The sequence below is a fragment of the Colletotrichum godetiae genome (genome assembly GCF_030913485.1).
Source record: "Colletotrichum godetiae strain CBS 193.32 chromosome Unknown BDP55scaffold_86, whole genome shotgun sequence".
NCBI lineage: Eukaryota > Fungi > Ascomycota > Sordariomycetes > Glomerellales > Glomerellaceae > Colletotrichum > Colletotrichum godetiae.
In genome coordinates this window covers 1-12,312 of record NW_026851334.1, presented here as the reverse complement: position 1 = coordinate 12,312, position 12,312 = coordinate 1, and the positions used below count along the sequence as shown (strand labels likewise).

Genomic DNA, 12,312 nt, shown 5'->3' with positions numbered 1-12,312 from the left:
TCCAGAGTTCTTGCAAAGAGCTTGATGGAGACGTCAAATATCTAGGGTTGGCCCCGACTTCTGAGCAGTCGTCTCGGCCCCAAAGTACGCACACAAGATTAGCAGGCGTGGCAGATCTTGTTATGTTTTCAAAACACTCTTTTACTTCATCGACTTAAACACTCGTTTCTTACAAGTTCGGCTGTGTACTAATAAATTTTTTTATCACCCAAACAATTATCATCATGATGGTTCCCGGAAAGCTTCTCGCTACCTGGGCGATAGCTGCCATCACCGGCGCCACAGCAGCTTGTACGTCAAACCGACACCAGACCGCCAATGCAACCGCAAACGCATCACCAGTCTCCGAGAGTGTTGCCAGCCCTAGCTCGCCCATTTCATCTGACTCATCTGGCTCGCCTGGCTCCGGTACCGCCTGCGTCAACATTCCTTCGAATAGAGCGTGCTGGACGGAAGGATTTGACCTATCCACAAACTACTACGATGAAGTTCCAGATACAGGCGTGGTCAGAGAGTACTGGTTCAATGTCGAGAACGGCACCGCATCTCCAGATGGCTATGAGATGCCAGTGCAACTCATCAATGGATCGTTCCCTGGCCCAACTATTATTGCTGACTGGGGTGACACTGTTGGTACGTACATACAGAGATATGAGCCTTCGCTGCGTCAACTTGCAGAGCTAACAGTGGAGTCGAATAGTTGTTCACCTGACCAACTCGCTGCAGACGAACGGAACCGGTCTCCATTTCCATGGTATCAGACAGAACTGGACCGATCAAATGGATGGCGTTCCTAGCATCACTCAGTGCCCCATCGCCCCCAACGACACTTATACCTATCAGTGGCGGGCTGTTGAATATGGAACCGGCTGGTATCACTCTCACTTCTACGTGCAAGCTTGGGATGGAGTCTTTGGTGGTATCACCATCAACGGACCGGCCTCAGCGAACTACGATGTCGATTTAGGCCACCTCTTCCTCAATGACTGGTACCACGTGAGTTCAAATCTTGGATTTTTTGTAAAAAGAACAGTAATTGATTTTTCCCACTCAGCAAACTGCGGATGAGCTTGTTACCAAAGCAGCCACGGGAGGGCCCCCAACAGCAGTCAATGGTCTGATCAACGGTACCAACACCTTCAACGACACCATGGGCTCCAGGTTCGAAACGGTGTTCGAAGCCGGGACCAGGTATCGCCTTCGCCTTGTCAATGCCGCTGCAGATAACCATTTCCGTTTCATGATTGACAACCATACCATGGAGATTATTGCAACGGACTTTGTGCCGATTGTCCCATACAATGCCACCCAGCTGAGCATCGGTATGGGTCAGCGCTACGACATCATTGTGGAGGCCAAGGATCTTACCGATGGCGACTTCTGGCTACGATCTATCGCACAGGAGTCTTGCTCCGAGTCTGATGCCGTTGACAATGTCAAGGGCATCATTCGATACTCCAACTCGTCCACCTCAGATCCCACGACCTCGGCGTACAGCTACACTGACTCATGCTTGGATGAGGCATCCTCTAACCTGGTGCCTTACCTTCCCATTAATGCGTCTGACACTTACATCAGCGCTGACGAGAAGGTTGCCGTCGAAGTCACAGACAATGCACTTCTCTGGACGATGAACAAGACTTCCATGCATACCCAGTGGGAGTATCCTACCGCCATGCAGATTTCACAAAAGAACTCGACTTGGCTCACCAAGCAAAACGTCATCCACCTGCCTGATGCTGACAAGTGGGTGTATATGGTCATCCACTCGCCTTTTGCCCAGGACCACCCCATGCATCTTCACGGCCACGATTTCTGGGTTCTGGACTCTGGGTACGGCAACTTCGACAGCAATCAGACTGATCGCCTGGCCTTGGTAAACGCTCCCAGGAGAGATGTAGCTATGATGCCTGGTAGTGGATACTTAGTCATCGCATTCAAGACGAATAACCCAGGTGTACGTATTCGATCATACCAGCTATCTTTCAGGTATTCAGATCACTGACCGACATTCTATCAAGGCTTGGTTGATGCACTGCCACATTGCGTGGCACACCTCGGAAGGCTTCGCCGTTCAAATTGTTGAGCGCGAGTCGGAGATCACCTACGACACGGATGTGCTGAACCAGACATGCACCAACTGGATGAACTACGTGGTCCAATCTGACTTGAACCAATACGATTCCGGTGTCTAAGCTTCAAGGTCATTGATGTTTGTTGAATAGTAGTAGTCTTCCTCAAGGCTCGCAGAACTCCAACTCTGATAACAACGGATAGAGAAGACAGAAGATAGTCCATGATGTAATAGCAGCTTAATGCCTAAACACCTTTGTACAAGTTTCCAATTTCATGTGAACTGTAGCATTCTCGTCAGTGGTTTCCAGCCCATAGGAGTCTTTCAGATCAATCGGATTGCGCCTAATCCATTTAAGATGACTACGTTACCTGGGTACTTATATGGTTGATGTGACTGTCATCAGCATGGTTGCTTGGGTTCGATAATTGCTCTGGTTCGATAACCTTTTGTTAGCAGTTGTTTGAACTAACCACATCCCAAGGGCGTCTGCCCATCAGTTTCACCAGCAGATCCATGTTTGACCGGTGTTCATGGAAACACGTGGTGAGGAACAAAGTACATTACCTATTTGTGAGTAAGGACGTGTGAGTATTAATCAGCAAGGAGGAGGATGCAGCCTTTATGATGCTTGCCTCTACAGCATGATGGTAACATACCTTATCTTAAAGACACCACCATCATGCAAGACAGCTCGGCGCCAAGACCCATCTCATAGCATGGAGTTGTTAGCGTTTACTTTTTTACTCAGGTAAGCTTGAAATATTACACAGTCAATTGTATTGTTTCGCTACTGGCATTGTCCGGCACGAAGTTTGGCGAACAACTCTAGCTGCTTTCCGTCTTCCAAGTTCAGCGCTGAGGCCGAGCATTCTCCGTACCCCCTCAACCACTGCGCTACGCTATCAGCCGAACGAGATAATGGCGGATAGCTCTATCGGTATTCGGACGTATTGTGCCGCATCGCGATCGGGAATAAGATGATATCTTCGGGCTCTTCTTTTCCGGAGTAAGAGATAACGAATACCTGGTCCAACCAAGACCCCAGTCACCTTCCTGCAATGGCATGGTTCTCAGTGCGATGCATCATTTGATTCGTCCAAACTGTAACGTCGTCGATGGTCGCCATAGACTTATCGATGGGGATGTTCTCCAAATGCTTAACATCTCCACGCGATCCTTACACCCGCCGAGATATAGGTGCGTCATAGACAGCTGTGATAACAGCAGAGGGGCTCCGACGGGCAGGCACGCAGTCACATATAACGATGGCAGGGGCACTCGTCTCGATATTGAGTATTTCTGGTCTGGAGTGTCATCAGAGCTCAGCAACGCCATCAACATGAGCTCCGACCGAAAGATCGATGTCGAAAAGGCCCCTAGCTTGGGTGGTGGTCAGTCCGAGGTGTTGATCGGCGAGGTCAAGGACGTCAAGAACGCTGATGCCGCGCTTGAGTTCCTTCGGGATGGCGGAGATGTCACACCCATGACAGCGGAGAACGAGCGCCTTTTGAAGCGCAAGATTGATTGGCGAATTATTCCTCTCATGTTCGCGTGCTACATTCTTCAGTATCTCGACAAGACCTTGATCAATTATGCGAACGTCATGGGGTTGCAGAGCGACACCAATATCACTGGCGACCAGTACTCACAACTGGCCATGATATTCTACGTGAGCTATCTAGCGTTCGAGTTCCCTCACGCTTGGGGCATGCAAAAATTCCCAACGGCCAAGTACATTGGGATCATGGTCTGCATGTGGGGTACGGTGTTGGCAACTACATCAGCCTGCCACAGCTGGGCGGGATTGGTTGTGACAAGAGTCCTTCTAGGAGTTTTCGAAAGTGCTGTTGCTCCTTCACTGATCGTCATTACGACGATGGTAAGTATATGCCTCTGCTTCTCTGACTACGGTCTTTCTGACTACGGTCTTTCTAACGTCTCGTCTGCAGTGGTACAAGCGCCAAGAGCAGCCTCCTCGGATGGGCATCTGGTATCTCGGTACTGGCAGCGGGACTATCGTCGGCTCCCTCATTTCTTTCGGCTTCCAGCACTACCACAGCTCCGGCTTCACCTCATGGCAGATCATGTTCCTCATCTGCGGATTGATCACCATTGCCATCGGTATTACGGTCATTCTAGTTCTACCGGACAATCCCATGAGTGCACGTTTCCTCTCCCGGGAGGAGAAGATATGGGCCATCGAGCGATTAAGGAACAACCAAACCGGCGTCGAAAACAAGCGATTCAAGCGCGAGCAGGCAATCGAATGTTTCACAGACCCGCAGACTTACCTTCTAGCGCTTATCACCATCGCTTCAAATGTGCCTAACGGTGCCGTCTCTTCATTCCAGGCCACCATCATCAAAGGCTTTGGGTACACGTCCAAGGAAACGGCGCTTCTTTCTATCCCATCAGGGGCAGTCAGCATCGTCTCAATATTGGCTGCTACAAATATGGCAGGGAGATTCAATCAGAGAGCCATCAATATCATTTGCCTCCTGATACCCGGGGTTATCGGCGCCGCCCTGATGGCTTTTCTTCCGGAGGACAACAAAGCTGGCAAACTTATTGGCAACTACATGACGAACTGCATTGGAGCAACTTTGCCTCTGTTGTATTCTCTCGTTGGCGCCAATTACGCTGGTCATACCAAAAAGGTACGTTGGAGCGTGCTGACAAACATTCCGCAACGAACCTGACGCGTGTGTATGTAGGTCACCATGAATGCTACTCTGCTCATATGTTTCTGTCTTGGTAACATCATCGGGCCATTGACATTCACGGCAGAGTCTGCTCCCGGATACCTCCCCGCCAAGACAGCTATTATCGTGACCTGCGGATTGGCGATGGTGTTCACATTGATGCTGAGGTACTATTACGTGTGGGAAAACAAGCGACGAGATGGACTTGTTCAAGCCGGGGAATTAGGCCATTTGAAGGATGTCGAGTTCAGCGATATGACTGATCGTATGAACAAGGAGTTTAGATACACCCTTTGAGACTGTTACTATCCCAATGAAAAAAAGTAAGGTCAGAGGCATGGGGCTCAAGGAGCATTGGGACTTCAGACTTTGCGAGGAAACATTTGAACGTCAAGCAGCTACTTTCTGAATGCACTATTGGTTGAGACAAGAGCTTCGCAAAGGGGGCAAATTTGCGCCGTACCACAGGCTTCTGCGCTTTATCGTTCCGGCCTCCAGACGGGTGCTTGCTAGATCAACTGATCTGCAGGATTGTCCTTTGCCTTGCATTAAGAGAAGTACATCCGTTGAGGCCTCAACATTCAATTCGTAAATGTTGGACAACGTAGGTTTATGGCCCTGCTACAAACTTCGAGACTACCCAAAACGAAATTATGCCCCAAATGGAATACGTTGCAGAGGAAGCACCTGAGTTGACTGAAGCCTCAGTCAACATCTCGGTAATAAGACCAGTGCTGGGGCTGAGAACGTAAGTACACGGGCTGGTTTCTCTTTGTTTTAATGGTTTGAACTTACATTTTGAATCCTCCGGTCCTTTTCTGGAATAGCCCATCCGGATCAACAGAAACCCGGACTCTTTCCGCCAACGCTCGCTTTCCTGGCTTCAATCTTCCCCAGTAGTCTTGTCGGAAGTAGCCATCGTTCATGAAAAGGGGCCTGTAGACGTCTGGAAGAGTGCCATCTTGGACAAACCCATCAACACGAGACTTCATGCCAGTATATAACTTGACCATTGTCTCGTCGACTGCAGCGTCATCAAGTTGAAATAAATAGGAGTAGTCAAACTCGAAGATGATCCTGTCGACCCCGTCGTCAAGATCGAGTAGATCGCCACCTTTCTCTCGACTAATTCGGGCTAGCGACTTGGGTATTGGCTGAAAAGCCATTGAGGCAATAATTCCAGCTACTCCTGGCTTCGCAGCCGACGTGTTGTACCAGTGATCGTAGTAAGATCGCATCACTTTTGCACCCGCTTCGACTGGTGGAAGAGGCGTCGTCTCTGTGGCGATAGTGTACACACTACCTTTCAAGACGAAGACGTTGTTTGCTTTGAGAAAGTCTGTGTAGGATCTCGTCTTACAAGTATTCAGCGTTGGTTTGATGTTCAAGAATTCGTCAAATACCCCAGATGGAGGCTGGGGTCCGTCGTAGAACAAGAAGAAGATCCAGATATTGACACTGTTCAGCACAGTCAATTCCGAGGTGGCGATAATGGCTGCCTTTGGATCGTTATAATTCTCGGTAAAGTTTCGAATCGCCGCGAGTATCTCGTCCGTTTTGTCGCCACCAAATACCAAGTTCCCGCCCCATATCTGCTTCCTATGTCAACAGATTCTGTCGCCAACGCAAAGTCGCTACGTGCAGGGAGTACTTGCCTGTCCTATTGCATGTGCTTGCAAGTTATATCTGGTTACGATACCGTATGCATTTCCGCCCCCCTTGATAACAGCAAGGAGGTCCGGGTTAGAAGTACTGGACGCGGTTACTATCGATCCATTCGCCAGTACCATCTCCGCCGACACTATGTTGTTTGATGCCCAGCCGTATTGGGTGCTGAGAAAACTGAGCCCTCCTGAGGAGTATTAGACACGACACTTCCGTACCGAAATTAAACATAGAACATACCTCCTAGAAGATATCCTCCCACGCCGACGTTCCCGATGCGGCCCCCGACAACAGTGACTCCAGTTCCTTCGAGGGCGGCGTGAACATCTTCCCATTTATTTCCAGGGCCAACGCTAACCGTGTTGTTCTCTTTGTGGTACACGACTTCATTTAGGCTTTTGGTCGATATTAAAGGGCCACCTTGCACGCTCGCAAAGTAGTCGTTCGGGTTGTGTCCTCCCGATTTGACAGCGAATTGTTCTTTGTTGTTGAGCAGGGCCGTGACGATAGACGAAACCTCTGCAGCGCTCGTTGGGACAAGGATACAGCCTGGCTTCAGGTTGCTGCAACTAGTCGACCTAATGACAGTTAGTAAAACTTGACGATGGAGAAAGAATCCTACCAGTAATTCTGTAATTCCTGGGTGTACTGTATCTCGATTCCCTGGTGCAGTTGGATCTTGGTCGATTCGGATAGCTGTTTACACGTCGCGGACTGTGACTTAGCAGACACTATCAGGCCCAACAACGCACATAGTGTGAGTAGCCTAGATAGATAAACGCTCATTGAGGGCGATATGATTAGACCTAAAGAAGAATTTAATGAAAGTCTTGTGAATGTTGATTTTATGCCTTCCGTAGGACTGCGCAAGGGGGAATTGCCGGCTATGTACTTTACTTCATCACGCTAGTTGAGGTATTTAAAGCGGTCAACTGAGTCTTTCTTTCTACCAATCAAGTCTTCTAAGAAACGAATCTCGGCCAAGTCTGACACCTTCCGTAATTGCAGAGATGGGGGCGCCATGATGCTGCTTCAGATGGCATCGCTTGTCAAGTGGATCAGATGATACGGTCGCATGAGAGCTGGCCATCACACCTTCCTACCCTGCGTCTGTGCCTAATTCAGCCTAACCGGAGCTATTATAGGAAAGAGAATCGTCAAGTTGTTAGGTACAACGATGCTGATGATGATGAAAACTTCGAGGTTTCGTATTTTCGGCTCCGAGTTTTCGCATATTCGTGCTTTTCGGAAGCCCATACAATCTCGCGATGTAAACTCAACTTGTGAAGGAAGATCGTTGTACTGAAGTTTCAGTCTTCCTTGACAGCCGAGCCAAAGCCAATGACAGCACTGAACCCATTGGTTGTTCCAGAACAGCAGACAAGGGTGGGCTTCCTTCCGTATCATTTTTGGCATCGGCTGATATATCACATTCCCTGGACGTCGTCTGTTGTAGGAAACTTAAAGCAAGATGAAGTGGTACAGTGACTGAGAGGACCATTTTAGGAGTCGACGACTTGGCCCAGCTATTGCACTATCGGCAATGAGCCTTATTGGTTAGTGTACTTTGTCATGAATCTTGTCGTCCTCCACCACAACCATCCTGCCACGAGAAACTCGGGCTTCCTTTGAAGATCGGCAGATCACCCACTTCGCCGTCAACCCGGGTCTACGTACCTTGGCTGGGCACCGTGTCAGCCCAGGGACATGATGACTACATGTACTCTGCAATGTATTACTCTGCAGTGCAGAAAGGTCGTGCCTCCTTCCTATGGGTCCACTTCAGCTCGCGTAACAAAGCCCCATGTTCCGAGGTGCATGGGGACCAGGGATTTTACAGACTGGGACATCGCGTGAAGAGCGTACAAATCCGATTGGCAAGATCATGATAACCGAGGTACATCAAGTAGGAAACTTGATCTTTTAGTTATCAAGGTTAAGGAATCCTCCGTCAACGTTATCCTTTCATGTTCCCATCCAACGATCTGATCACTCGGATTTGATGTTACGTCGTTAGCGACTCCATTTCAGAAGTGTTGTTTTGCAGCTCAGTACGGAGTACGGAGTACCATTTGCTGATGCGCTTCTCCACTTGCCGTTGCAGGTATGCAGAGAGCAGGGACCACACCAACCAACACGTTGAAGCATCGCGTGACAGCGCTCCGGCGGTCTTCCAACCGCATCAGCCAGTGTTGGCTTATATGAAAGCAACCGGTCCAATCATACCTCGACCAGGCCGACACCACAGGGTTCCTGATATCTTGGAAAGGAAGATTCATTTCCGACGCATGTACGGGTAGACGACCGATTGAAGAATCTGCCCTCTTCATAAACATTTTGTACGACTTGGGTTTGAATTCTAGATTGTAGAGCACACGTCCATACACACAACCGATACAGAATTTTGCCTACGGAAGAATCTCCGATGTGGAAGTTTCCCACCACGGTTGTAGACTCACTTGAATCAACGACAGTCGAGCAGTAGGCCTGTTTTCTTCTTTTTAGCTGATTGAGGATACTCGTTCCCAACCTCTCTGTACCTATCGTTCCTGGATTATGCCAATGACACTCAGGCAAACAGTTGAATTCTATTCAAATCTCCTGATTCTGCAACGTCAGGGCGGTTCTAGCGCTCTCGTTTCTTCCAAAAGAGGTTCCGCATCTGGTCGCTTGTGCATGCACGTGTGAAGTGAGATTACGATTGTATCAATGAATGCCGGTCAAAAATATGCACATGTACCCGTTACTTCGGGTATCTGGATCTGCAGTAAGTCACACCAGGCTGTTGTATGGAGCCCCTTCCTCGCTTGTGTTGGTCGTGACTTTCGCTGTGTCTGTTCTCAACAGTGCACATGTATCTACATCATGGTCCAACATGGCTCTGCATTCCTTGCAACTGAAGGTTGCTCCTCACAGACCAATGTCTCCTCGTGTTGAGTGAGAGTGATTGATCGGACCTCCACGGCTTCCTGGTTTTTCTTTTCTCTTGATAAGGAGGCGCGTATGGAAGTCGAGAAATCTGCTCAAGTACACTTCTTTTTCTGTTTCCGGACGTCATCTCTGAGAATCATATGGAGTATTAGTTGACACTGACAACCTAACTTTGACAAGCTCGAAAGGATTAGGTGGTACAACCCTATGTCCTACGGATCTTTTGCTTTCCAGCATGACTGACCGCCAAGAATGGCATGCTGTACGACCCGAAGGTCTTGCTGCGCGGATATTGAGCGTCACTATTGGCTTCACCGTCGCCTGCCTCCTAGTTGTTGGTTCAAGGGTATGGCTGCGATTGAGGCTATCGACATTCGGCACCGAATATTATCTCATGTGTGCGGGAGTCGTAAGTTCCGTTTGTAATCATTGCTTTATCTACTGGTGGCATTCGTTTTCGCTGACTGTCAAGACTCTCAACATGGTGCACAACGCTGTTGTCATGTATGGGACGTTCACGGGGATTGGCTCTCCTGACTCCAAGCTGAACACTGCCATTATGATTGAGGGCGCAAAGGTATGTCGAATTGACATAGAAACTACTGCGACGTGCTAATTTCGACACAAAGGCTATCGTCTTATGGCAAATATTCTACGTCAGTGGCTCTCTGCTTATCAAAACCAGTATCTGCGCAACGCTCGTTCGCATCGCTACTCGACGCCGATTTATCTGTACTTTGTACGGGCTAGTAGCAATGTCAGCAGTATCGACTTTGATCGCCATCTTAGAGGTTCTCGTTAGGTGTAAACCAGTGGCTGCATCTTGGGATCCATCTCTCGGTTCTTGTCTTGACCAAACGATTATTATCACCCTTACATACGTTGTTTCGGTCATCAACATCATCAACGACTTTGCGGTAGCGATAATTCCGGCCTTTATGCTGTGGGACATACACATGCGGAGGCGACTGGAGGTCTTGACTATCTTCATTTTGGGGCTGGGAATTCTGTGAGAACTCTATGTTATATGAGCTCTTTTTCGCTGTCTTCTGACTCTTAGACAGCGCATCAACCGCGACGATTATCCGTATGCCTTATTCCTCTGCGTATAGTAACCCCGCAAACCTTCTTCGTAAGTCACTTGCCATCATAACTCCCTCATTCACGGGTAGTTGACGATAGAATATGAAGGGAACGTTGGCAACATCATTCTTTGGACCGTCGTCGAATGCGGTATGGGGATCATTGCCGGATGCCTTCCTATGCTTCGCCAGCTTTTCAAGGGGCTTGCGAAAGAGTTGAGCAACAAAGATGACACATATGCCCTTCGGGAACGCTCAGGAACGATGGCTCTAGGCCATGGCCGAAGCCGGAGTAATCGAGAGAGCCCCCCTGACACGGAAACCGACAGCACACATGGGATCATCAAAACGACCAGAATCGATGTAACAGCAGCATCCATGCAATTTTCATCGAGGGGCAGAGACGACCTCTTGCGCAACGGAGGGGATATGGCTTAACAAGGCCCCATGTAGGACCACAAGACAACTCGTCAACCCCGGGCAGGTATGGGAAATGTTTGCTGGAACTTGCCCAGGGTGGGAGTGCATAAGTACCTACTGCGTAGACTCTAAAGGTACCAGACACAAGAGATATCCAACCATTCATAGGCTCCTCAATGATCAATGACCAGTCCAGGCGCATAGCGGCCTCAACAGATGCCACGAATAGTGCCTCTAAATCTATATTACACCGTCATCAACTACGACTTGGATTTCATTCATGAAACAACAACAAACACGCAAAGTGCAGACCTGCCGTTCCTTCCGATGATGATCTCTGGGTATGAACCAACAGTCGCATCCCCCTAACGCCAACACGATGTGCAGATGTGGAGTAATTATTACGATGGTCAGGACCCTGGCCCAACTTCCAGGTCTGAGGTCCACCGGTTATAACTTATGCGTGACAAACACATGCAGGGTGGGATGTTGGACAGGAGGCATACAGAACGACAACTGAGTTGACAAACCGATGCTCGGCCCCAAATCGCATGATAATCTTTCACCGTGCTTAGGCTCACATCATTCCTTTTTCAATTTCCATTGACTTCGCATCACGAGAACACACACACTCCAGATGCCATGACATCTTACGAAGTCAAGGGCAAGTTCGCCATCGTCACCGGCGCTGGTTCTGGTAGGTTAATATTGCAACTCAAGCATAAAGTTATGGAGACATCAAGGAAGAAAGCTCACATCTTTCGGACTAGGTATCAACCATGCATTCGCTGAACTCCATTTACAGGAGGGATGCTCAGTCATGCTTGCAGACATTGAGTTGAGGCCCGGAGCTGAAGCGACTGTGGCCAAGTATTTCAAGGACTCTATCGATGCCAACGGCGCCTACGCCATTTTCCACGAGACAGACGTTTCCGACTGAAACCAGATCAACTCATTGTGGGCTACTGCACTCGAAATCTTCCCGCTAGTTGATTTCGTCTGCAACGGCGCTGGTGTTTATGAGCCTCCGTCAAGCTGTTTCTGGAATGCCCCTGGGATTTCTCCTCTCGCTCAAGACCCATTTGATGCTGAAATTGGGCAATACAAGACATTCGCGGTCAACACAATTGGACCAATTCGATTGGCTCAAATTGCCATTGACTATTGGCTCCAGAACCGCAGCATCGAGGGCAACCTTCTTTGGATCGCAAGTCTAGGCGGATACGTCCATCCAATGCATACGCCCGTGTACTTTGCCAGCAAAGCTGCCATCGTAAGCATGGTCAAGAGTCTTGGTGGTCTCAGGAAGGAGCTGGGAATCCGAAATGCTGCAGTTTGTCCTGGAGCAGTTTATGTGAGTGGCCAAGAAGACCCTGCAATACCAATTTCTTCTCACGGTTCTTCTTTCATCCCGAAAACAAACTGACTGAGCACA

At 49.0% G+C, this 12,312-nt stretch overlaps 4 protein-coding genes across 4 annotated transcripts; 3 read left to right on the top strand and 1 right to left on the bottom strand.

Annotated features, from left to right (window-relative positions):
* Window positions 1-224: 224 nt before the first annotated feature.
* Window positions 225-2,641, top strand: BDP55DRAFT_760818 (extracellular dihydrogeodin oxidase/laccase; the record flags this gene model as incomplete). Its single annotated transcript, XM_060580852.1, has 5 exons — window positions 225-291; window positions 343-633; window positions 701-996; window positions 1,055-1,957; window positions 2,022-2,641. 5 exons carry the CDS (start codon window positions 225-227, stop codon window positions 2,193-2,195), a joined length of 1,731 nt encoding a protein of 576 aa, XP_060422442.1. The 3' UTR covers window positions 2,196-2,641.
* Window positions 2,642-3,278: 637 nt separating this feature from the next.
* On the top strand, window positions 3,279-5,175 carry BDP55DRAFT_623143 (major facilitator superfamily transporter). Its single transcript, XM_060571380.1, has 3 exons — window positions 3,279-3,956; window positions 4,027-4,734; window positions 4,792-5,175. The coding sequence occupies exons 1-3, from the start codon at window positions 3,417-3,419 to the stop codon at window positions 5,074-5,076; spliced, it is 1,533 nt and encodes a 510-aa protein (XP_060422441.1). The 5' UTR covers window positions 3,279-3,416; the 3' UTR covers window positions 5,077-5,175.
* Window positions 5,176-5,570: 395 nt separating this feature from the next.
* Window positions 5,571-7,230, bottom strand: BDP55DRAFT_708626 (FAD binding domain-containing protein; the record flags this gene model as incomplete). The annotated part of the gene is made up of 4 exons (XM_060578107.1): window positions 5,571-6,371; window positions 6,435-6,631; window positions 6,685-7,022; window positions 7,067-7,230. 4 exons carry the CDS (start codon window positions 7,228-7,230, stop codon window positions 5,571-5,573), a joined length of 1,500 nt encoding a protein of 499 aa, XP_060422440.1.
* Window positions 7,231-9,610: 2,380 nt separating this feature from the next.
* BDP55DRAFT_708625 (uncharacterized protein) lies at window positions 9,611-12,304 on the top strand (the record flags this gene model as incomplete). The annotated part of the gene is made up of 6 exons (XM_060578106.1): window positions 9,611-9,784; window positions 9,848-9,952; window positions 10,005-10,384; window positions 10,440-10,507; window positions 10,567-10,820; window positions 11,683-12,304. The coding sequence occupies 6 exons, from the start codon at window positions 9,611-9,613 to the stop codon at window positions 11,815-11,817; spliced, it is 1,116 nt and encodes a 371-aa protein (XP_060422439.1). The 3' UTR covers window positions 11,818-12,304.
* Window positions 12,305-12,312: the final 8 nt, after the last annotated feature.

What these genes read in the sequence shown, in the direction of transcription:
- BDP55DRAFT_623143 (XM_060571380.1), top strand. Translation starts at nt 3,417, where the DNA reads ATGAGCTCCGACCGAAAGATCGATGTCGAAAAGGCCCCTAGCTTGGGT. An exon ending in TGATCGTCATTACGACGATG is followed by an intron (nt 3,957 to 4,026) that starts GTAAGTATATGC and finishes TCTCGTCTGCAG; the next exon opens with TGGTACAAGCGCCAAGAGCA. An exon ending in ACGCTGGTCATACCAAAAAG is followed by an intron (nt 4,735 to 4,791) that starts GTACGTTGGAGC and finishes GTGTGTATGTAG; the next exon opens with GTCACCATGAATGCTACTCT.